The 25,325-nt window shown below is 40.9% G+C and overlaps 1 protein-coding gene across 1 annotated transcript in view; it reads right to left on the minus strand.

Annotated features, from left to right (window-relative positions):
* Positions 1 to 25,325, minus strand: part of LOC139700015 (ubiquitin carboxyl-terminal hydrolase 48-like) — a 457,328-nt gene that overhangs the window by 178,637 nt on the left and 253,366 nt on the right. Inside the window, exon 16 of the mRNA XM_071598444.1 lies at positions 4,278 to 4,451. Within this exon, the coding sequence (XP_071454545.1) occupies positions 4,278 to 4,451 (174 nt within the window). The remainder of the gene's footprint in view (positions 1 to 4,277; positions 4,452 to 25,325) is intronic.

Raw genomic sequence — 25,325 nt, forward strand, 5'->3', positions numbered from 1 at the left:
CGGCCACCCAGTCAGCACTGATTGGCGAGAAAGAGTTGACAACAAATCTACACCACGGCTTCTCGCCACGCGCAACCCCGCCCTCCTCCCTCCCGGGGCCACTGGGATGGAAGATTAATATTTTTTCATTTAGCCGAGCACCCACTATTGAAGCTCCCGCACCTCCCCTTCACGACTCGATAGAGCCGAGGAATTCCCCTCGCCCTCCCGAGAAGGAGGAGGCGGCGATGCCGGCCGGTGGGAGGGTTGCGAAGGCGCTCTCTCTCTCTCTTCCTTGAGGGTGCCACATTGGCGCGGTTCAGCGACCCAGCACTCGAGGGGCAGCGGCTATCATAAGGGGAGCCGACAAGCAGATGAGGTGATTGGTAACACGAGGGTTAAACGAATATGTGGGTGGTCCACGAGTCGGTGGGTGACCGTCGAGAACACAACATAATAAGGATGTCTACCCATTTTCTAGATTCCAATTCCAATATTTTCCCGAAGACAATACCATTTTTTTCCCGATTTATGAACCGAATTTGATTAGGTACTTTATGTATCCCTCACTGCCGCGCGTGCCTCTTAGGTCGCCATAAAGGGCGACAATATAGTGATTTCTGCCAGTGCCTGCATACGCGGAGGCCCGCGCCAACCACGAAGTTCTCACGAATAAATGCAATTTATGTAGTTCTCACCACCAATTCCTGTTTCGCATTTCAAATGCCAGAAATTTCCAAAAACTTCGGCCCTTCTCCCTAGCATCCGAAGAAATTGATTAATTCCTGGCTGACAAGCCACCCCCTTGACGCCCTCTCGACCAAGGGGGGAGACCGTCAATCTCCACGATGATAAAGTGTACGCCACCGTTTAATTACCACGCTGGCTTGTTTCACCAGCATGGTTTCAGAACGATAACGGCATTATAAAGACGTTGAAATCACGGGCGGAATACTAAACCAGTTTGAGAATCAAAGTGTTTCTGACTTTATTATTATGAATATTAAATATATCCACTAAGTGCCGCCTGTAAAAAATATACTCCACCAATCTTCCAATCAATACCACCGAAAAGATTCTAAAGCAGGCCATCAGGGTGAGAAACCAGTACGCTGACCACCGACACAATACCCAGAACTTACCTGTAGATGCCTCACCCTACGGCCCTACCTCCCCCATTCTCTCATTCCCGCTCAACCCCACTTCACCCTCATAAATTGGGCGAAATACGAACGAAGCCCAATCTTAATGGGCTAAGAAATATTTATTGCAAATAATGACGCAATAAGTGAAAGCATTCGGGTGGAGGGTGGATCAGGTACGTGGACCAATGGGAAAGCAGACTAGAGATAAAAAAAAGTAGCCTACGAAACTTGTATCTGAACAGGAATGCTGAAGATAAGATGGGATATATAAAGTAAAGAAGTAACCGATAGAGTAGGAGCCCTGAAGAGGCATATTGCCTACAAGAGGGCTTCCTTGTCAGTTGTATTGTCATATTTTATAAAAATGTTACTGTTAAAACTATGTACAACTGCTAGGATAAATAAACACCTTTTGAATTGAATTGATAGAGTAGGATAGGCAGTACATTAGAATGAAATGAGATGAATTGGACACATCTTGAGGCATAATGCATTCGTTATGAACATAATTTAAGGGAAACTCCCCGCCAGGAGGTTTACGAATAAAAAAGGGAAAGCCAAATAAAGAGGGGGGCAAGACGGAGGGGAGTAAGAGAGAGTATTGAAGAGGGTAATTGGGAACATCATGTGTTTGAGATTTAGCTTTATAGATGGAAGAACGGATGGCCGCAGTCACCCATTTTTGGGTGCGAAACACAAATGATGACGGGTTCAGAGAACTTTTCAGACATCGCGGGCTAGGAGGGCAAACTATTGAAGACGTCAGATACCGTGTCATAACAATGACCATTTCAAACGGGATAAATATTTCATGTCTACATTTTATAAAAATTTACTTAATAAAAATAGCCCAATTAAAGGAATAGAGATAAGACAGTTTAATCATGTACAGATATCCGAAAATCTAACTATTCTTAAATACGATATAATTTTTCAATGACTGAAAATATATTTTCTTGTCCTTTTCTTGACAAATTACTCTTGAGGCACATTTTTCTGACGCATAAAACTCCCTCACCAAAATATTAAACCTGATAAGAATGAATAATGTCAATTCAAGAAGTATATATTATTGGTGTTCTAGGGAATAAAACATGTTCACAGTTTTAGTATTCTTTACTCCAAGACTCATTTATCTCAACAAAAAATCCCAAATAAATTGTTTTCATCCTTAGAGGAAGCTTTATATTGATAACATGTATGTAGTAGCCGGAAAACATTCTTTCAAATTTTATTCCAACATTGAAATACGAACAACAAGATCAGGGTGCAAAAAGGCCTCTACGGTTTGTTTGGCATTGCTATTAATTAAATATATATTAGCTCACTATTAACCAAGTAATTATCTGTGCCTATTAGGTACTGTTAATTAACAATTTAACTATACTAAGATAATTAACTGTAACCTGTAGGCCAAGCAGTGGAAATGGAGGGTTTGTGGCTTAAAAACCCCAAGCCAATATATCTATTGCGGTATACTACCTTGATCAAAAAGTTCCCGGAATAACCACCGTGTGGCGCTCCCATCGTTCCGATTTGAGTTCTGTTTTTTTTTTTGTTAAATTGGTACATCTGTTGTTGATATTCCCTTTAAATCTTAGTGTCATAACTTGACATTTGCAAAAGTTACGTAGCCAAGAGTACATCTATCTCTGTGTGTGTTGGCGATTTTTTACAATTTCAGAAATGGATTTAAATTTGCAACAACGAACTTGTATTAAATTTTGCGTAAAAAACGGATTTAGTGGCGCACGGACGTTGGAAATGTTGGAAAAGTGTTTCGGCAACGATTCTCTAAAAAAAACGGTCGTTTACCAGTGGCACGAGCGGTTCAGAAGTGGTCGTGAGTCAATCGAAGATGATGAACGCAGTGGCAGACCATCGACATCGAAAGTCGGTGAAAAAATTGATAAAGTAAAAGAAATGTTGGTCAATAACCGCAAATTAACCATCAGAGAAATAGCGGAGGACTTGAACATTGCCTATGGATCCGCCCAAGACATTGTGGTTAATGATTTGGGTTTCCGTCGTGTAGCAGCAAAGTTGGTGCCAAAAGACCTCAATTTCATGCAAAAAAGAGACCGTGTTGACGTCGCAAAATACATGATTTGCGAGGCTGAATCCGATCCCACATTCATCAAAAGGATCATTACTGGAGACGAGACGTGGGTTTATGAGTACGACACGCAATCCAGACATCAGGCAAGTGAATGGCGTTCACCAAATGAGCCGAGACCAAAAAAACCACGTCGTTTTCAGTCAAAAAAGAAGGCAATGCTGACGGTTTTCATGGATTACAACGGTGTAGTGCATCATGAATTTTTGCCAGAAGGCCAGACAGTAAACAAAGAGTATTATTTGGGCGTTATGAGACGTTTGCGTGAAGCAATTCGCCGAAAGAGACCAGAAATGTGGGCAGAAAACTCGTGGATTTTGCACCATGATAACGCACCGTCGCACAGTGCTATCATTATTCGTAATTTTTTGACGAAAAATGCAACAAATACCATCCAACAGCCACCGAATTCACCTGATTTGGCTCCCTGTGACTTCTTTCTGTTCAATCGAGTTAAAAAACCATTACGGGGAACGCGTTTTAGCAGCCGAGAGGAAGTAATGGAAAAATCGCAGGAAGCACTGATGGACATACCGAAAACCGAATATAAAAAATGTTTCGAGGATTGGATCAAGCGCTGGCATAAGTGTGTTGCAGTCGATGGGGATTACTTTGAAGGGGACAATATAGATTTAGATGAATAAACTTGTATTTTTAATTTTCTGAATAAATTCCGGGAAATTTTTGATCAAGGTAGTATTTACCGTTACATCAAAGATAACACTAAACGGTACGTCGACTGAATTGTGAGTCGGTTCTTGCATCTTGCAGTTCGCCGTCTTGCAGTAGGTGAGTGGGCACAACTGCGAAAAGGAGGCCTCATTACTGGCACACACCAATGAATTCCGCATCCCGAATACACCAAAATCGCTAGGAAGGAATATTTTTGCAGCACGTTTCATTGAGCTGGAAAGAAGCCTGAAATTGACTCCAGACAAAGAAGCAGCCGTGAATGGGACGACTAAATGCACAGAAAGGGAAGGAGTTTGACCATGCGACTGGCGAATGACGCGCACAGGCACCGAGAGAAGTCTTACCTTAACTTTGAAGTCCCTCAGGGTGGAGTCGGAGGACACGAACAACTCTTCCTCACCGCGGATACGACGGTGCCTCGTGCTGCGTCTCACCTCGGCCGTGAGCGGAGACGTCGCCGGCGAATGGAGCGAGGCACCATTGGCCGTCTTGCCTCGGGGTCTCTTGGCGTCCGTGGCCTGGGGATACATGGAGAAAACCAAATGTTTGTGACAAGAAGTTGAGACATATGACTCCGGAAATCATAGGAAATTAAATACATACATGGGGAACATGACAAAGAAACCGAAATTCACGTAAAAATGAACTCGGATCGAAATACGAGAAATTCGTAGCGATATACTATATGACCATTAAGGACTCTTGAAAATTGGAAAGCTCAGAAGTATTCTTCAACTATTTTTCCTATTAATATGAAGTCTAAGATCTTACTACTAACACTCTTCACAGTTAAAATGGACATACTCAGTATTGGGACAAAGCAAGCTAACGACATGGTAAAATTAATAATAATATATTAATTATGGAATCATTTTCATCCACACATTTTTTTAGTATTATTTAATATTTTTAGTACCCTCCAAGGCAACGCTAGGGTTTGTGGCAGGGGTTGAACACACCAGACTAATTTTGACCCGATTAATTTTTCAGACTACCCTTAACTTTGGGTTAAGGGTAGTCAGAATGAAACACCTTTCCCTCCGAGCGCGGTCGGACGAACGCTGTTTTATTCTGAACCCTTATCATTCGTGGGAAAAATGACATCTTAAATATATCTGCTCCACACTCAATCTCTCTAACTGTATTGAATTTGACTCACCTACCGTTGCATGATGGGGCTAATAATATATTTTCAACATCATTACTTAAAGAGGTATTCTTCCAATTTATTCAAGAGATTAATCTGTAATTTAACCTTCGCTCCGTTAGTGATTCCCAGCCTAGCTCCACTAATAATTTTATTAGGCTATTCAGTTTATCATAGCAAGGTTTTATTTATATTTATCTAAAGTCTCATTTATTCGAGTTTGTGTCAAATTTTTCACGTAGAATAATCTTTAATATATATCAATAAATGTATTTATTAACTGAAATAGCCCATTATGTTTTACTATTCCTCGGAAACTTATCGTGATTGCAATATATTTCATCATGAAAAAGGTGCCCAGCAGTCTCATTAATAGTAAGAACGAAAAAGTCGGTAAAGAATTAATATAAACTGATACTTCTTGCAGCCTCTATATGTTTTTTACTGTATGGTCGTCACTCATAAGCCGATATTTCACCATTTGGCTGAGAAGTGGACGTTTCAAAATGTTATGAACCATCATGGTGAAAGTATAAACACAAAACATTTTTATAATAATATAAACATATTTTTCTAATTCATTTTACAGCTGAAAAAAAGGAAATGCACGAGGTTAATGTCAAATAATTTTGAAGTTGGTGATCCCAATATTTAGTTGAAATATACCATTCCGTTGGGATGACTTTGAGTATACGAGAATGCATAAAAATATCTAGAATTTCAATGGCTCTTACTGATGGCTATATTAAAAAAACAGATATCTGGCAACCATTAACATTGATAGTGCCCATTACTTTGCAGGGTCAATGCTTTTTTTATAACCTTAAATAATATACAGGCCAATGCACTTCTGCGACTATTTAGCGTATCATGGCTTAATCTATTCAAATATAGTATAATGAAAACTGTTTGACGTTTGAATGGTAGTATCAAAGAAAACAGTAATGAAATCCTTGAATCGCTTAGCTCTTTAAAAAAATGTTCAAAAACATTACGCGGAGGTAAAAAGAGACCTATTCCGTGTTTTCTTACACGAAACCAACATTTACGGGTGATATCAGGTTAACCAACAAAGATTACGCACCAAAGAAGGGCACAAAAACACGGGAATTAGTGAAAAAATACACTAAAAACATAGCCGGCCGTGGTGCTTGAAGGGGTTAAGTGTCTTCGCGGTTGGAACGGAGGCGTCTAAAAAACCAAAACTTGTACCTCATGTAGCAAGGAAGCTAACTCTTAACTATATTTTCTAGTTGCCTGACGTTTCGCTGAAATATAGAGAATGGAATCGATAAGGTTAAAAATGAATGAACACGACTCCAAATTTTTGTACCCCTGAATCCTGAAGTTACGAATCATACAAGTTCTCGCTTCCAAAAATGAATCTTAAGGTGGGAAAAAATAAGATTGACTTCATGCTTGCAGTGTAAATTTTAGAGTATCAATCCTGCGTCATCAACGGTCGCCGAAACTGATAATATGCAATTCTAAAGGCCAGGAGCATTCCAAATTTCAGTAAGTCTACACAATTCATAAATGAATTACTTGGGAGAAAACATTTGTAATGATTCGAAGAGACTTGCGGTAATTAAGATGGAAAACAACTATTATGTTTGCAAAGGTCTAATTCAGAAAAGGCAAAAAATATGAAATTTTCCCTCCATCAAAACTCCCGAAAAGAACCTGATTTTAATAAACATAACCTTTTGATGCGCCCCTATTTTAATTGATCGACTCTTCTGTCCTTATTACGATCATTTCTTGTACACATTTTTTGTTTGCTTTTCAATTTTAGCTATCACGCGTAGCGTACTTTCGTTAATAAGAATACATTCTTCAGAAGGGCATTTTCTGAAATCAGCCTCATTAATTAAAAACTTTAATTATCGATAGGTAAGTACAATAAAAAACAACTAAGAATATTGATTGTAAAGACATGGAGGTTAGACGTGACGTACGTTCGGACTATCATTCGTAAATGTTTCTACAACTGGTAGGAAAATAAAAATTAATAATTATAAATATTTATTCTTCCACATATAGTATAAACATTTACTTAATGTTGCACTTTGGTCTTTGAGAGGATTTATTATCTTTCATTATACTAGTAATTAACATAAATAATTACTGTCATAAGAAAATGGATACGTTAAAAGAAACCTTAAAACTGTCAAAAGAAAGACATCAACCGCAACAGCAGTAGCGTACTTATGACCAAGTCAGCATGAGCCGATTGCATCATTCCTCACTGCAGGAGACTGCAGATGTATATCAGACGACTACCGAGGTCCTAACTTCACCTTTACTCCTATGCCACTTCCTTTAGTTAACAATGACTATGACTCATAGCAATGATTGCAGTCATATTTTAATTCTTAGAAGTAGAATTGGATCTTACGGAACACTGACGTCCGTAAGTCTATACTTGTTGAAATATTATATAGTGGAAGAAAGAACAAAATGAATTACACACAAACTCATCAAACATAAACTAATGTTGAAAAGGTCTCAAGGGCATGCATAATGCATACTACAATAAAATTACCCAAATTAAAATGCATGTTTACAGTAAGAATGTTGTCTGAAATGTAAAGGAATGGCAGTCAATTGATAACGGGGACGTTCAGTAAGGATGCTAAAAAAGTATTTATGAAACCTTTGATAAGGACTGTTGGGCGGCTTTGCTCGGCGCGGAAGCTGTCATGGAAACAACATGATAGGCGTATATTGGAGAATTTTGCCATCTGGGTATGGAGAAGGATGTAAACGGTAAGAGGGACGGAAAGGAAAAGAAATGGTAAAGTACCACGTATGAAGGGGAAGGAGAGGAGGCCGTTGGGAGAAATCCAGAGAAGGCAGGAAAGGAGAATGAATTTCGTTGGGGATGGAATGTTGAAATCTGTGATAGAGAACGTTAAGCCAGCGGGGTGGGGGGATGGAAAGGATAGACATACTGGAAGGAATTAATTGAGGCAGAATGTATGAGGAATTGAAGAAGGGTTTATTCTTATGTTATATTTCGCTGGTTGGGTCTCATTCAGAATATGACTCTAGTACATGGGATCCTCAAAAAATTGAATTGATTGCCGAATAGGATAGCGGGCAGCGTAGAGGACCTAGATAGTAAAACGTTGTTATGATAGTCAGGACCTTACCAAAATACTAGAGCAGCTAGGCTGAAAATCACTCACTTACTGAGCGAAGGTTAAATTACAGATTAAATCTCTTGCATAAATAGGAAGGACGTCTCTTTAGCAGTGATGTTGAAAATGTGTTATTACTCCCATCGTACAACGATAGGAGAAATCATTTCAATGAAATTAGAGATATTCAGTGTTGAAGAGATAGATTTAAGATGTCATTTTTTCCACGAACCATAAGGGATCAAAATAACATTTCCCAACCGCGCAGGGGTCATATTCAGGTCAAAATTAGTCTAGGGTATCGCACACCCCAGCGGTGGCTCGCAGGGTACTAAAATATCTTTATCTATAATATTGTAGTTTCGGATATCTGGTTGTCTTATTAGGTCAGGCTAAGAAATATATGGATATTCATGTGCCCATCCAAAACCTACCTTAAACGGTAGACTACTAAATGGCAACAATTATTGACATGCAATATGCCACTGCCCCGGATTCGTCCTAGGCTTCCCATTATGATATCACATTTAACCCGGTAGGTACGAGTATCACATTCTGTTAGGAAATGTGTGACACTCGTGAGAGAATCCCGCTCCTCATGTAGGGAATGGGTTAATTCATCGTCAACGCCGTTCAGATGCAATGCCTAATACCTTGACCCATACGCGGGGAAACACAGAGGATCGTGGGGGGGGGGGTGGAGAGGCCAGAATTGAGAGTTCGGAGAATGCTCCGCTGCCCTCGCGAATGGCAATCTAATTCGCCCGGCAGCCGCGGTCGCGTCGCTGGGTGGGCGGGAGGGCTGGCGGTCGGAGGGCCGGAGGCTCGGTGGGCGAAGCAAAGAACCGCGGGACGGAAGTGGTCGCCTGGTAACGAGGCGCCAAACCCGCTGGAGCGGAAAGAAGGAAGCCTTGCTTGGGGTGAGGGAGAGCGAGCGCCCTTAGGGCACTGCGGGAAAGGGAAGAACGGGGGGGAAAAGAGGGCGGTGGTTGGCATGGGACGTGTAAGGCGGGGGTGGGTTAGTGCGAGGGAGGGAGTAGCTGGTCCACGGAAAGGAGAAGAGACCCAGAGGGCGAGAAGTGAGGAGACTTGATACAAGTGAGGGAAGGAGGGAATTGGGAGGGGGTGTGCAAGGTGGGGGGGAAGAGGGAAACGGATTCCTGGCGCCGCGACGCCTACCCCGCATGGGCGCCCAAATGCTTTCATTTCCTGGCGTCTCCACCCCCTTCCCCCCGCCGCCTTCCTTCCGAGTCAGCCGCTGGGACGCCAAGGAGGGAGGTGGGGAAGCTGGGTAGGGTGGAAGGGTCGAGGGAATGGTGGGAGGAGACGGTCGGTCGGAGGAGTGCGTCTGGTGAGTGAGTGACGGGGCCCAACGGGTGTGGGGGAGGGAACTGGGAGGGGGTGGAAAAGGGGAGGATACGACGGTGTCCGCCGGGAGGGAAGGGGTGCGGCAGGCGGAGACGCATCCAGGGCCGGCCTGCTCGCTGACGCCACGTCCCACGGCATAATTTATCCCACGACAACTTCAGCGGATCACATCAGATCCTTAATGCGGATAACTGGCAGATACACGTGGTTTTCGGCGATTGAAATTACTCGTGGCGCAACGTGCTCGAAATATATTCTCCTATGCACTTGTCGAATCTTTTAAAAAGAGGCGGGAGTTGACGACAGGCACCTTTAGTAAAGGCATAAATAAAAACTAGATAAAACTTTAATTTGGTAAGCGTTAAGCATAGTATGGCATGGTCTTTATGGCATGAGGAGACATAAGCGTGGAGAGGAGGAGATAAGACTGGAGGCTTTCGAGATGTGAATGTGGAGAAGAATGGAGAAAATAAAATTAACGGTATGCAAAACAAACGAAATTCTCGGCGTGGTAGGGGAAGAGAGAAGTTTTCGGGAGAAATTAGAAGGGCAAGCGGATTCAGGACATACTGAGAGGCAGTGGAATATGATTCGGCAATAGAGGGCAGAATGCTAGTAAAAAGATGAAGGGGGGTCCAGCTACTGCCCTTGTGTCATCAGTGGTATTCCACGAAGTTTTACCAACCAAATGACCGCCCACTTGCATTTACAATCGGGTTGAGCAAAGGGATCCCCGGTGATTTTAATCCCGAAACCTCGGCTTAGTAGCCAAAACCATCAATATCCTACGCCACCAAGACTTTTCTAATGGGATGCCTAATATTCCGAAATTCTAAGTCTCTCGTTGGTCTAATTAGGAAAATACTATATGTGAGCGTTTTTTGTGCATCGACGTAACGCTAGACTTGTGAAAACAAGAAACATAATTGGTGTAACTAGGTTTTTAGAACTAGGGATGGGATTACTCGCAGACCGAAAACTTATACACAGGCTAAATCTCTCGTAGACTTACAGCTATGCTTTTTCTGAAGATCTTATGAACTTATCAAGCAATCCCAACATAAAACGCCAACACGGACTGAAATTCACTAACAAGAGACTGCGGAACGCACATACTTCAAATATAATTTTTCCGTGAGAAAAACGCCACATCAAAATAGATGATTGTCGTTAGATTCGTCCGAAGGGTCCGCTAGTCTGGGTAGCTTAGTTTACAGCCATATATTGTAATTAAAATTATATATTATTATGATCAATAACTAACATCTAGTTTTGAAGACCTAGTATCCTAGTAATAATGGTAATATTAATAGAATAAGAAAAAATTCTTTTTGTTATTAACGGTATAGTCATGCACTAAATAGCGAATAGTATATATCTGGTGTGATAACACTCCCTGCCACACAATCTAACGGTGACTTTCGGGATACTAGAACGCCTAAGGACAATCAGTAATGATAACAGGAGGAGGATATGGCGCTGATTAACAGTAGACAGGACAGACAAGCGAGAATGGTAGGCCAGTTATTACAAATTACATTAAATACCTCTTTCAGAGAACAAAGCAGATAATGCAAAATGTTTACATGAATCATGTCGCCATCCACATTTCACTTCTCAAATTGTTAAAGGAAAGTTTATTACAGCCCTGCATCTTTCATCATAATATAACATATAATATTTTTATCACAGGGATAGTAGAACAACAAAAAACTGATTTTTGCAAATATTCCGAGGCACAACTTGATAATTAGGAGTAAGGAAGCACGCGAGCGAAGGTAAAAAGACCGGAATAACATTCTCGGATTCTCGCATGGTACATTTACACTGAATTTTATTCGAAAATACGTACTGCGGATTATAACGATCAAAGAAATTGATTTTAAACCACAAATACTGAAGGTCGATTTTGTTTATCATCTGTCAAATTAGAAGATGGAGCTAGTTACTAACAAGATATGAATATTTCCTCCCGCTTTCTTCGCGGAAATATAATTAGTCTGATTTCAGCCTTTCTGGAATTAGTCTTCCTTAGAACGAAAAACATTTCCATGCATTCAGGGCAATATGACATAATTATTTAAATGTATAAAATGAGGGAAAAGCCAGAACATATTGCTGCGCCTTACCATTATATTTCACTCACATCCAGGTTTTTAAAATTCACTGAAAAGAGACATAAACGAGGGATCTCTTTCCCATGGTGTCGACACCCCCAAAGGGCCACAAGATTGCCGCCCCTGTGGATTGCGGAGGTAAGCATTCGGCGAGGAAAGGGATGGGACGGGGGGGACGAACTAAGGAAGGGGTGACTGCGGCAGGAGAAACGACTCGCTCTCCCCACGCAAGGGAGCCATCCGCCCCCGATCCTTGGAATGAACTGCCGAGGGAGTGGATTATAAAGCGGGGGGGAGGGGGGGTTTCCTTCCCTTCCGCAGGAAAAGACGGACGAGGGAAGGGTTGCGATAGGAGGGAGGAAGGAAAGGGTGGAGGAGAGAGGAAAGGCGAAAGGGAGGGAGATACAAGGAAGACGTTCCGAATGTCTTTGTAATGCATTCTTCTCCAACGCCCAGTAATCGACTTAACGGACCTACGGTCGCATTCCTGGGTTCAAATTAAGTGAAGGATTCTTCATTTGAGAAACCCTATGGTGCACCAAACGGACAAATACACTCAAGTGGTACAAGGGAGGTAAGATTTGTCATTAATTACAACCGAATGCAATTAAGTTTACTCCCGTAATTTACACACTGTTCAAATGAGAGAAAAAATATTCTCAGCGCATCCAACGAATATATTTAAATCTCGGGTTCGCGGTGCTTTTTTTCATTACTTAAGTTTAAAATTCAAAAGATAACCACTAAAGTGGTATCCAATAGGTTTTACTCTAAATAACTCCAACTTTAACAGATTCATAAGTTATCATAAGTAAGCACATGCTTCTTTCGTATAATTTTCTCACGTAAGAACAAAACAATAATTTGACCAGTAATGATGACCTTTGTCACTTGAAAGTCATATGATTTTTAACGCAACACGGCCAATAATAACTATTGAAAATCCTAATGTAATTGAACCACAAAATAAATTAAGATCCATTCCACGATTCTCCTACACACAAACACTTTTTATTTATTTTTATGGCAGCCTCATGAAGGGGCGTACACAACAAATCGCCTTCGCTTTGGCAAAAAAACTGAAAACGTACATCAATCTATATGCCAACTTTTAACGAAACGCTGGAACACCGACATCCACAACAGCGCATTATCGAAGGGATTTAATGAAACACATTCGTATAACAAGCCTTTTTGATCCCAAAACAAACTCCAGACATTAATTTTTACCCCTTATCATTAACGGTTACAGCGAAATTCCATATTTATGAGTTCAATTTAAGGATGCTCCGACGTCTCGGGGGTAAAAATGGAGTAAACTTCAATTCAAACCTTCTCAAGCGAAATCTCAAGGCGAAACGGAGCGGGGTTTCCCATCGAATAAATCAAGAGGAGGAGCGACGAACGCTGGCGGGCAGAAAAATGTCTTGAAAGGATCAGGGACCCAAGTCCTTACACAGGACAACTGGGGAGGGAGGGGGGGAGGAAGAGGAGAACTGGGAAGGCGAGGGTTTGTGACGTTCAAGGATAAGACGGGGAAATGGAGGGAGAAGGATATAGCCCACCGCTCGGGAGATGGTTGGGAGAGGGGAGGGAGTGTTTGCTGCGCCGGGGTGCGGATGGAAGGGCGACATGGTGGAGTGCGCATGCAATGACGTAGATTGATAGCGAAGGCTCGAAAGAGAGAGAGAGAGAAAGAGAAAGGGGAGGCAGCCGCGGAGATGTGTCCATGAAGGGGAGGAGGAAGGAAAAATCACACGACAGTCGACATTTACGACCCACGAAGAAAACACAAAGAGGCCAAACAGAAAAATAACGAAACGCTCTTCGAAAAGTACACACTCAACCTACTATTTGAAGTCGGCGGCGGAACATTGAGATAAGGGAAACCAATGCAGAATTGTGATATAAGTACTTTTTGGCATGATTGCAGGAGTATTAGGTGAATCATCAAAAGCATGAGAAGAATATTCTCGCGCCCTTAGTGGATGGTGCCATAATTTTAATTAACACTGAAAGAGTTCCTAGCTTACCAGATTAATATAAACTCTTGGCGTATACTGCCAAGGAGTCACATACTCAGCAAAACATGGCAGGTAGTTTTCCAAAGCTGAAGCAAATGATTCACAAGCTGAAAGTTACAGCAAAAGGCTGTGATAACTTATTGTGAAATTATAAAATGCAATTTTTTTACTATGGTTTACTCCGTACGTGTTTCAAACCATATGCCTCATCATCAGGTACAATATTTTGTACCTAAAACATAGGCATTGATACGCAACAAGCAAAATTGATCGCTGTGGAAAATCAAATTTTATCATATCACAATATGAATAATTCCCATATACTAGAGCCTGCCAATACTAATATTATGCAGTGATACGCTAACATTTTGTTTTTCACTTTCTCATGTAATTCTACATATTTGTACGTACTTTGATTGGCCCAATGCAGGTATTTCGTAATAAGTACCAATTAATTTTGAAATTCCGCAAAGCACGACGATATCCTTGGCAAACGAACCATTTTCACATTCGACCTACCGCGCGTAGAAATTAAGGTCGTAACATTTTTGTAAACTATGTCGCGCTAAGTAAGTGACACAGTAAACAAAAACAGAATAGTTATCGCGCGCACAATAGTGGAAACTTGACATGAAAGAATCCCCATAACAAGTCAACATTTCCATAACGAGTGTAGTGACATGGGACCTGCCACTAAAAACTGAGATCAAAGACAGCACGAAAACTTTGAAAGAATGCCTCCAATTTCTTAAATAGACGTTCACATCCAACGCCCTCGAACAATTGACAGGAATTCCCTACGACTATTACACCTCATAGCAAAAAGATACATTTTCGGCATCAGAGCCCAACCCCCTGACGGAATAGTGCAAAAAACTGCGGGATAATACAAATATAATTCCTTCGAGCCTTTTTTTCCGAAACATGACAAAATTCTGGACAAAAAAAGGTACCGGTAAAGGGAGGCAGAGGAAGGAAAGATTTCTGTCCCCCGAACCGTGGTCGATTACGAATCGCGGCGAAATAAGGACCGGAGAAATGAGGAGGGGGCTAGAGGAAGGGAAGAGGGACGGGGTTTGACGCAATGAATGGCTTGGGATGATAGAAGGCTGCGGAATGTGGTCCCTTATAAATGTGCAAGGGAGCTGAGGAACATGTATGAGGGTGGCCACGCGGAGGATGGAGGAAAAGAGGAAGAGGAAAAGTGGCGGCGAGCAACCAAGAGGAAGGGTGGATTATCCACAGGAGGAGCAATAATTAGCGAAGATGAGGCAAAGCGAGAGGGGTTAGGGCTCGCGTTTTCAAACGCGCCGCCAGCTGTGAGTCATTAGCGACCAAAAGGGGGAGAGGAGAGGAGCAACAGCCGAACTACGTTTAACTCTGATCAACGCGCTTCTTAGAAGGTAGAGTGATGCCATTCGAAACTTCCTCGCAGTCACGGTAACTTTGCAGTCCCTCAAAATTGTTCATAGTTATTACGGATTATAATTGGATTTTTACCGCAGTCACTCAGTAATTTAAGTTATAGCTAATTATAAAATTGTACATTTAAACAATCCTCCATGACCCACAGTAGGCCGCAATGGCAAGCAGACGAATGGGCGAGGATTGAATTTCCATTGGTCACAAAACATCTCGGCATGGGTTCTCTGAGTAAGAGTTACCACGCATTTTTGGAAGGAATAGTATTCTTTGAAAGAAGACTCGAGGTTAGGTCACAACAGGTCACTTTATTTGCTTCCGCAGCTATTATCAAGTGTGCACTAATTAATTCCAACGGAAAAGAACAGAGAGAAGACCATTTGGTTTGCATCCCTTCTAAACATGGTGTTCCGTGAGAATATTTCAAGTACGTTGCATATTGTACAATAAACAATTTGGTTGATAAGCTCAGTTATAGAAATTATTTTCTTAAATGAAATGTATCTTAATGTCTATGCAGTGATGGTATTGTCACAAAAGTAGAGGCAACCGGATCGGGTTTTGACACTCAAGTACCTAATGCTTTTGCCACAACTCCGTCAGAAAAAATATTTTCAAAAGAACTCATAATACAAAAAAGTAAAAAATATTGGACATACTGAAAAGAAAGAGAGCGAACACGTATTTTACATGAGTGCCATTTTGAATAACTCAGGTCCCAAAATTAACGATAGGCCATTATATAAAATAAACCTCCAACAAATGCAGCAACATCTAACTAAGACAGTTCAAGTGGTACTTCACATTTCACTCTCTTTCATTACCTATATCTACAATGCTCAGACTCAACACAAACATGAAGTCCACCAGTTTAAATTCCCCCGATCCGGAAGATATACAAGTACCCATTGCGTTTGGTTTTATGAACCACGCCAAGTATTCAAGGAGACTAATATACTACTGACGCACAGAGAGCACAGACTCTCTTCTCAGAGGAAGAACAGAGAGTATCGCGAATAATTTTTACTATCTACTCGCACGAAGTTCGCATTCACCAACCTAAACGAGCCTTGAAATCGTAGACTTTACGACACAATCCATAAAAGGCAAACCGGAAAGTGCACGCATGAAAATGAAATCCTATAGATAGTTTATTTATAGACACTCCACAGCGATAATGACCTTTGTCGTCGACCTATTTCCACTGGATCAACGTCACATAAAAATCGAGCAATGACGCCGGTTAAAAAGGAACATTATATGCTACCGTTACGTTTGACTGTTTAAACGATGCATCCAAGTAGCCGCTAAACAACCAATTTAATAAAGTATGCCGCTACGGTAATTAAAAACCGAAAAGGCTTTAAGTGCTGCATCACGCAAACGACTATAAATCCACATGAAACCACTTGCGGCTAGTTAAAGACGGAAGAGAGGTGCATCAAAGTTGCCGCGCAATATTAAATCAATAAAAAATACGCCTTTCCCCCCTCACAAACAAAGAAAAGGGCAGTCAAGAGTAAATTAAAGCAGAAATAGACGTTTTTATGTCGAAATTTAATCTAAAGACCACGGAACTTCAACAGCTTTGAGAGAGACAGCTCTCCACGCAAAATTCTTATGCATGGACGATGACTGCGCAACCAAGATAGCATGCCTACGGTCACAGCCGAATGTGGCGAGGTTACATTCCACTGCATGCATCGTACGTATTTTACGAAGGTCACTTTCGCGGCGGAAATCAGTCAGATATCAACATGAAATATCTACAAATTTTGAAGGAAAAAAAAGACTACGAGAATATGCGTTAGGCTTCCTCACTCTTTTTCCCTTCCAAATGGTGACTAGATTCGATTCTATAACGGATATAAATTTCCTCGTCACACATTCATTACTCCTCAAATACGAGGGTCATCCGGAAAGTAGTACCCGTTCGTGCCGCATGAAGTGCTGCCGACGCGAGTAGCCGCTGGACGAGGTCAGATAGCTTCAGTGGCTTGTCTGCCTTCTCTGAGCCAAGTTGCGTGACGCTAGCATTGCCTGTGTTGTTTCTGTGATTGTTTACAATGTTTAAAAAAATTGAGAACGCCGCCAGTTGTGAAGTGAGGGCAGTGATTAAATTCCTCAATGCAAGAAACGTTCGCCCATGTGATATTCATCGCCAATTAAAGGAGGTGTATGGAGACAATGTAATGGACGAGTCGTCTGTTCGGCGGTGGTGTCGCAACTTCAACATGGGGAGGGGGAACACACACGACGATGAGCGTTCGGGGAGACCGTCTGTCATTACAGACCAACTGGTGAGCTCAGTTGACGAATTCGTGAGGAACGATCGGCGCGTCACAATTGATGACATCTGTGAGCATTTTCCCAATGTTTCTCGAACAATTGTTCATGAAATTGTTAAACACCATCTGCATTATGCAAAAATTTGTGCAAGATGGGTCCCTCGCGTATTTCAATGAGCTGGCGGCGAAGGACTATGCAGCAGGAATACAGAAACTTGTCACACGTTATGACAAATGCCTTAATTTGCTTGGAGATTATGTTGAGAAGTAGTTTAAAGTATCCTCTTTCAAATAAAATTTTTTATGTTTGTTAATATTTACTTTTGTGTCTTTATTTCACGAACGGGTACTACTTTCCGGATGACCCTCGTATATAGTATGTACGCAAAAAATATGCAAAAACTAACACATTCAATAACATCTTTAATTCAATAGCCAAACTACAAAATCAATATTTAAGCTACAAACTTGTCCCGCGTTTGTTAACAGCTGGAGTGAGTTTATATTATCTAGACATCATTATGCGTGTTTTGTCGTTTGACAAGGTAAAATTGTGCATATTAGGTGTCAAACTAAATTAATACCATGGGAGTTCTTCCCCTTTTGTGATAACATCCTCATTTTCCTTCCACCACTTTCTTGGAATCCTCACATATCTTTCAAATGAATAGAAACATCTGTAATCCTGAGCACATTTTTTCGCTCCTTTCAACTAATTAATTAGGTTCATAGACTGGTGAAAATCTAGTGAATACCATTGATTTCTTATTGTCACGTTTTCCTTTCTTTTATGTCAGCCACAGGGTTAAAAATATTTTCAATTAAGGCGGGAGATAGGGAATTTTTACCTGCTAAGACATCCGGTTGTTGAAGTAATGGCAAAGAGGGGATAGGGGCAAGAGAGTAATTTTTCTAACAGAGACATCTATGAGATATGAATAGTGGGAGAGAGTGACTGGGCTCCGGGGAAATCGAATCGATATCTGCGGAGACCTTTTCACCCAAAAGTCCAGGGGAAGAATGACGAAGGTCGTTCGGAAGGAGGTTTATGTGGGTGGGGAGGCGAAGGGTGGAGTATTAAAGTGGCAGGTGAAGGAGTTGGGGTGGGACGGTGGAGGGTGGGCGGACTGGAGAATGAAAACACTTGACGGTGAAGGGGGTCGGAAGGCAAGTCATAACCATCTCATCAATCCCAACTCCTCAGCCTTCAAAGGGAAGGCGAGGGAGAGGAGGGAATAGAGTTTTCCGCGCGTTTGAAACCCCGATGTTCCGCGAAGCGATGATGAGCAATGGCGACTTTACAACTCTATCAAATGGCGGACAAGAGGTAAAAGGAAGTGAAGAGGGACACGATTCGCAATAGGAAGGATGCGGAGAGAAAGCAAAGATCCTCGGTCGTGATTCTGATAACACTTGCATGTTTGACTAGCACATGAAGAGATAAAGCACAATAATTTCAACGCTAAAATACACTCGCACCGAAAATAGCATTTAAGTATTTTACCATGAACGATTGTTCTAATACAGCCAACTCCTTTATTCAGGCCGCTAAGTCAAAGTTTAAGGCTTTAGTTGCGCCACATTTGGGATAAGTGGAAAGTGTTTGGGATCCATGGGAGAAAACGTTTATTCAGTAATTGGGAAAGGTTAAGAGAAAATCCAGCAGATTTGTTGAAAATTGTTATGAGAAGAGAATGAGCGAGACGGGTGCGTTGAAGGTATTAGGTTGGAGGTCCCTAGATTCACAAACAGAGCAATCAAGACTATGAGAAGGGTGCAGGGCACCTGAGGATTCTCGCAACACCGAGAAAAATAATATAGAGACAAATTGTATTGGTGGATTCGACCACCGGAATAAAATAAGAGGGATATACACCGTTGCCACCAAATCCAAACACTCATTCTCCCCCAGCACAATAGGCAAACGTGATTAAATCGAATCCAAGCGCCCGAACATATAAAATTAAAAAAAACTAAAATTAAACGATTCCGTCAAACACACCAATAATTACATGATGTACATGTGTGATGAACACAGGTATGCACGTGCGAACAAATACGAGTGTTTTTGTAGATAAGCTAACATATAGTATTCGAATGCATGCATGAGCTAATGTCTCTGCATGCATGGCTGGTACACTAACACCAATCGCATCACGCTCAGTCGGCGGCTAGCGGGGATAATATATATGAATGTATACAAAGGCGTGCAATTCACAAAATCATGTTATCAGGGCCAGTTCCTTCCTTTTTCAACATTCGATTACCAACAACGTTCTAGAAACCAATAAACGCACCGATTGAATTTTAAATGGTTCTGTCCAACGGTATCACGCAGAATGTGAACCTGCGGCGGCCTACGGTTAGGTGTCGAACGCCCGAACCACCAACAGCCCCGGTTTGAGAAACAGCATTAAAAAGTTGTTTTCGGAAAATTAAGGATACATGTCTGCAACCTGTTTTTCCAAGGATCACTTACTGGTCTAATAAATACCAAAACAATGCATTTAGATCATGTGTACGTTGCTAGGTTCTCTTGACCGTAAATGAGCAATAGAAGTCCCCGGATTCTTTTGTGAGTTCGACAAATACGACTTCAGCGAAATCAATCTATGCCGTGCGAAAAATAACGACCATAACCACACCCCTTCACCTTTTTATTTCTCTTTTCCATCCATACTTTGCCAATTTTCCCCGAAGCTCCTCCTTTTGGGAGAACCCTCTGCAGGCCCGCCCAGGCCCATTTACGACCCATCAAAATTTAAAAAAATCCGCAGAATAGATTTTAACTACATCCATCCAGGTATTCTCTAACTCCGCGAGAAAAGAAGAGTCAGTCAATGATGAGTAATACGCTGAGTGAGAAAGTAATAAATTAAAATAAACAGTGAAACTTCTCCAAGGCGGAATCTCCTCAAGGCGGTAACCTTCCAATGCCGGAAGTGTAGGATTCGCAATACTTAAAGAGTATACTATATGTACTCATGAAGAGGTCGACCTTTTAATACAACATTTCGATTGAAAAATAAAGGGTCAACCTATACACGAGAGAGGTATTGATTAAAAGATAAAAAAAGACGCTATTTGAGATGTGATTCAAACTTCTGCAAGATCGCGTTCAGAAATCCACCGATATTACCGCCACGTAATAATAACCTCATACTTATGAACTTTCTTACCACAAAGGTCTCTTCAGCAACTGCTACCTTCTCGTTGCAGCACAGGGTAAGAAGCAATTTTAACAGCACCGTTTGGGCAATATTCGCGCCCTTGGCGATGAATTTCGGAACGTACTCAAAATCTCACCATCGAGATAATGGTCGATACATGAAATAATCTAAATAAATATAAACTAAAAATCTATAACCTAACTACTGTTTAAAACGTTACATTATATCTCCTTTTCCCCTTATTACTGTAGAATATGAATTTCACAAATTCCCCAAATATGTAATCAAAATCAATTCACTGAAATCAACTTATCAGCATTTAATAATTACACATTCAATAGTTACATTATACTCGTACATCGGGTATTTGAGAAAGCGGATATTTTCAGTAAAAAAATTCCAGGGTCAACCTATGCGTGGGATCGACCTATACAAGAGTACGCACAGTACCCAATGCTTTATTCCCAAATAACTTCGTCTAAAAGATCGAAGCGATCAGGTGGACGAAATGCAAATAGCATAGCATTTACTGTATTCAGGAGTAATGCGCATTTGAATCAAATAACGTGGAAAATGAAATACCAGACGAATAGTTTCAGCTAGCCGACCAAGGACTCGGTAGTTGTTTCATGATTTAAATCCAATGTCATCGTAAATCCCTTTCATTTTTTAAATTATTTCTTTTCCATAATTTTATGCCCATAAAGATAATTTGTAAATTTTCAAATCCATATACACCGACAAATTCCCCAATTCGAACTTCAGCACATGTGCACCTAAATGCGAGGCTTTCACGTATTTTTATTAAGGAGAAATAAATTGATTTTCCGCAATGGTAACCCATAATTTACGTAATTTGTAGCAACATCAATACAAATAATCAAATTAAATTCAAAGGCAGGAATTTACTTTAAAAATATGCTATAATCAGTGGATTTATCGTATTTGTAAAATTAACATTCTGGTATTGTTACTTAATTAAATTAAATGGGTAAGTAATATCACGCATTTCACGTTTTTAATTTTCGTCAGAATCTCTCTCCTATCAAAGATGTACAACCTGCACATCCAGGAAAACTCAAGTGGTCCCGTAGAATGCTGCACTGTACTACACACTGAGAGAGGAGAGATTTTATAACTCTACTGATTACATTCCCAGTGATTCCTTATTTACATATAATGAATTATCACAGATTAAACCATTCGAGATGCAATTAACTACGTATGCTTATCTTTTTCCTCCTTGAAATTCCTCCAAAAGATTACAAAAAGCCTTTTACCCCGTATCTCACCACTTTCCATCCCGAAAATCAATCTACACCATTCAGCAACTTAATTTCCAGACCTAGCAGATGATCAACTAGGAATTAATTTTGTAATAATGGAGTGAAACTAAGAAATATAAATAGAATAAGTGATTACCGTGATTAGTACCTTCCGAGAAATTACTGCTACTTTGGCCATTTTTGATGGCCCATAGAAAATAACGTGAGGCTCCCGCTTTCCCTGACCGATCGTGATAGAGTCGTTACGTCCCCGGAACGGTTAGTTTTCGCTAATGCCTTGAGCTGTACCAATTTATGAAGCCACTAGTAGAACCTCTTTTCCGCCCTCGTGGAATAAGGCATTATATCGAGAAACTTAAAATAAGAGAAAAAAGGGAAGTGAGCCGAGAGAAAAAAGTAGATGCTGACAGGACAGGGAAGTGTAAAAACACAATTTTTACGATGTGGGTGCGAAATTACGGTGGGGCGAATGAGTACTTTAAGGGGAACACCGCTCGGGGTACGAAGCGTTTGAATATACGTATACACATGCGGAGGGGGTCCTTTCTCTCCTTTTCTACCCATTACCTCTACACAGGGAGGCTGATGAGAATTTGTTCCCAGGTTCTCCAGCTGAACCGGTCAGCTCATACCGTTAACATGGCATGCAAGAAAACCAAAATCAAATAACATAACGCCCATTTCTCACCGAGAGGTTCGACCTCGCGACCTCTGGGCTACCCATCGAGTGCGTTGCCCACCATTTAATCGCCACCATACCTCTAAAATCCACCAATATCTGTGTAACATCGACTGTCATAACCTTTAGCGATCGCCATTAAGTAGTGACGGATATACTGGGGGAATTAGATTGGGAACCCTTAGAGTCATACAGAGAACAAGCAAGATCAACACTACTGGAGTGATACAGACCCACCAAGTTTACTAGTTAATTACTTTTGGAATTGTCATGGGCCCAAATTGCCACTGAAGATTGGACCACGAGGCTTAAGTTAGAAAGATAGATACCAGCATTGACACGGTGAAGTATTCGTTCTTCCTGCGCTAAATTCATAACCACAGCAAAATCAGACATAACCACTTCTACTTTCCAAATTCAAAAAGCAAAAACGTTTCTGAACGCACACATGATTGCATGATGTAAAGTGGCCCGCATTTGTGCAGGTGAGCATGAGTTAACGCATGTGAAAAACACACACACACAAATCTAGTTAGTTTCTTTTCTTTTTTGTGCGTTTCTGTGTTTTTGTCTGTGTCCACTAGTGCTATATTTTATATATATGGCCTCGGAGAAGGCCGAAAGCTCAAACAATCTACAATGTGAGTGTCCTTTTAAGTGTTATCTATTTTATTTGTGTTCTATTGTGCCGTCCAAGTGATATATATATATATATATATATATATATATATATATGTATATATATGTATATTATATATATAACATATATATATATATATATATATATATATATATACATACATATATCTTCGAAATAGAACGCTCTTCGGCGATGCAAAAATAAATAAAAACACTGATATAGATTTTTAAAACATATAAACACAAAGAAAGGACACTCATATATGTAGTTTCTATGTTCGACGGCACGGACGTCATCATAAAAATCAAATACTCGAATCATTATCAGAATCACCTACATCATCAGAAATATTATCAGAAATAATAAAATACTCATTTTTATATATGAGGGTGGTCTGAAAAGTGTCCGACCTCAGAAATCATCAGAAATTTCAGAAAAAATGTCTTGTCTCTTTGTTAGGTCGGAAGCTTTTCAGACCAGCAATGTGTATATACAAGTGAATATTTATACATATAAGGCTGATGTCCTAACATCCCCCACTTTACATCCTCACTTTACACGCCCTACCGGCGTCTGTCTTGCGGGGTATTGTGTAGACAAATGATTGGAAGGAGGAGTGTGGATAAAGATGAGACGCCGAGCAACTTGGGAAGAAAGACGAAAAGAGGGTGGAATGGACGGAAAAGGGAAAAAGAAGGCCTAGTGAGGAGGAGGTAGAAGTTACCGAGAGAGTGAGAGAGAGAGTGAGAGAGAGAGTGAGAGAGAGAGAGAGAGTGAGAGAGAGAGAGAGAGTGAGAGAGATGGCGATCGGTGATTGGATGAAGAAGGTGAAAGAGCGGGGGGGGGAGGCCTAGGAGGAGGGTTGTGAGGGGAGGAACGAAGGGCTGGAGTGTGGAAGACAATTTTATTCCCGTGTTCAGGTCGGGGAGTCCCGCCCGGGGATCGTAAAGTGCGGGGCGAACCACGGGGAAGTTATTTTCTCCTCCGAACAACGTCCGATAAGTTGGTGGAATTGAGTCCACTTCCATTCCTAGAAGCACTAAAAAGATTAGAAGCGGGGATGCCTTGATTGAGAGCGGGGCCGAAGAGCGCCAGCGCGAACAACAGCGAGGTCACACCACGCCTCTTGCAGTCGTGGACCAGGACAAAGGCACGAAGGGCAAAGTTGGTTCGCGACGCAGAAGGGTCGTTGGAAAAACATCATAAACTAGCAAATATCGCAGCAGGGAAATATCACAACTTTATCAAAGGTAATCCTAACACTCTCTGATACACTGAGTATTTGGCCAAAAAAAATTGTTAATCCATTGAATCATTAAATGGAAACCTCCACACGAAAAGACCTTGGTCGTACCGCCTTACAAAATAATTAGATTTGTTGCTAATAATTAGCCTACCTAAACTAGCTAAACCAGGAAATTTATCTTCGTCAACCGAAACAGTTTAAGGTTTTCTGTGGGCTCAGCTTCCATAATATTTTATATTAGCTCGCTGTATAGTAAATATATCATTTGATGCTTTCACATGTAGAAACTTTATTTGTGACAACGACGGAGAACCGTATTATTTTGAACATTATACTAATGAGAACGTAAGGAAAGAAATATAACGGTTGAATATTAACTACACTCAGAAGTAAGAGGAGAAAATGATTTCAGTTTGAATAATACACCCATTTGGGAGGAATTGGGAGGATATTTTTTAAACGAACGTTAAACTGAGGGCAGAAAAAGAACCAATTGTAAATTGAAGGAAACAGAAGAAAGAAAACTATGCCCTAAAACGTTAAGAAAACATTATAGAAGAATTCAACATGGATCATGACATTTTGTGATACGGGAATGAAGTCTTTTATGAAATAGAATTATCGCAAGGTAGAGGATTTTGAAATGCATGAAGAAAAATGGATAAAATGTCGGAACGAATGGAAGACAAACGGTGACATTTTGTATACTTCACCCACCATACTTGTATGGTGGTGGAAGAAGGAAGTTTTCGAGCGAAATTCAAAGAAGGCAAAAAAGTGGATTGCATGGGGAAGAAGAGAATGGGTATTTTGAACTGGAGGGGAGTTGATAGATGGTAAAAATGTAAGGTAAGTGGATTAT

Source organism: Hetaerina americana, unplaced genomic scaffold (genome assembly GCF_022747635.1).
Source record: "Hetaerina americana unplaced genomic scaffold, ioHetAmer1.1.p SCAF_10, whole genome shotgun sequence".
In the NCBI taxonomy this organism is placed as follows: Eukaryota; Metazoa; Arthropoda; class Insecta; order Odonata; family Calopterygidae; genus Hetaerina; species Hetaerina americana.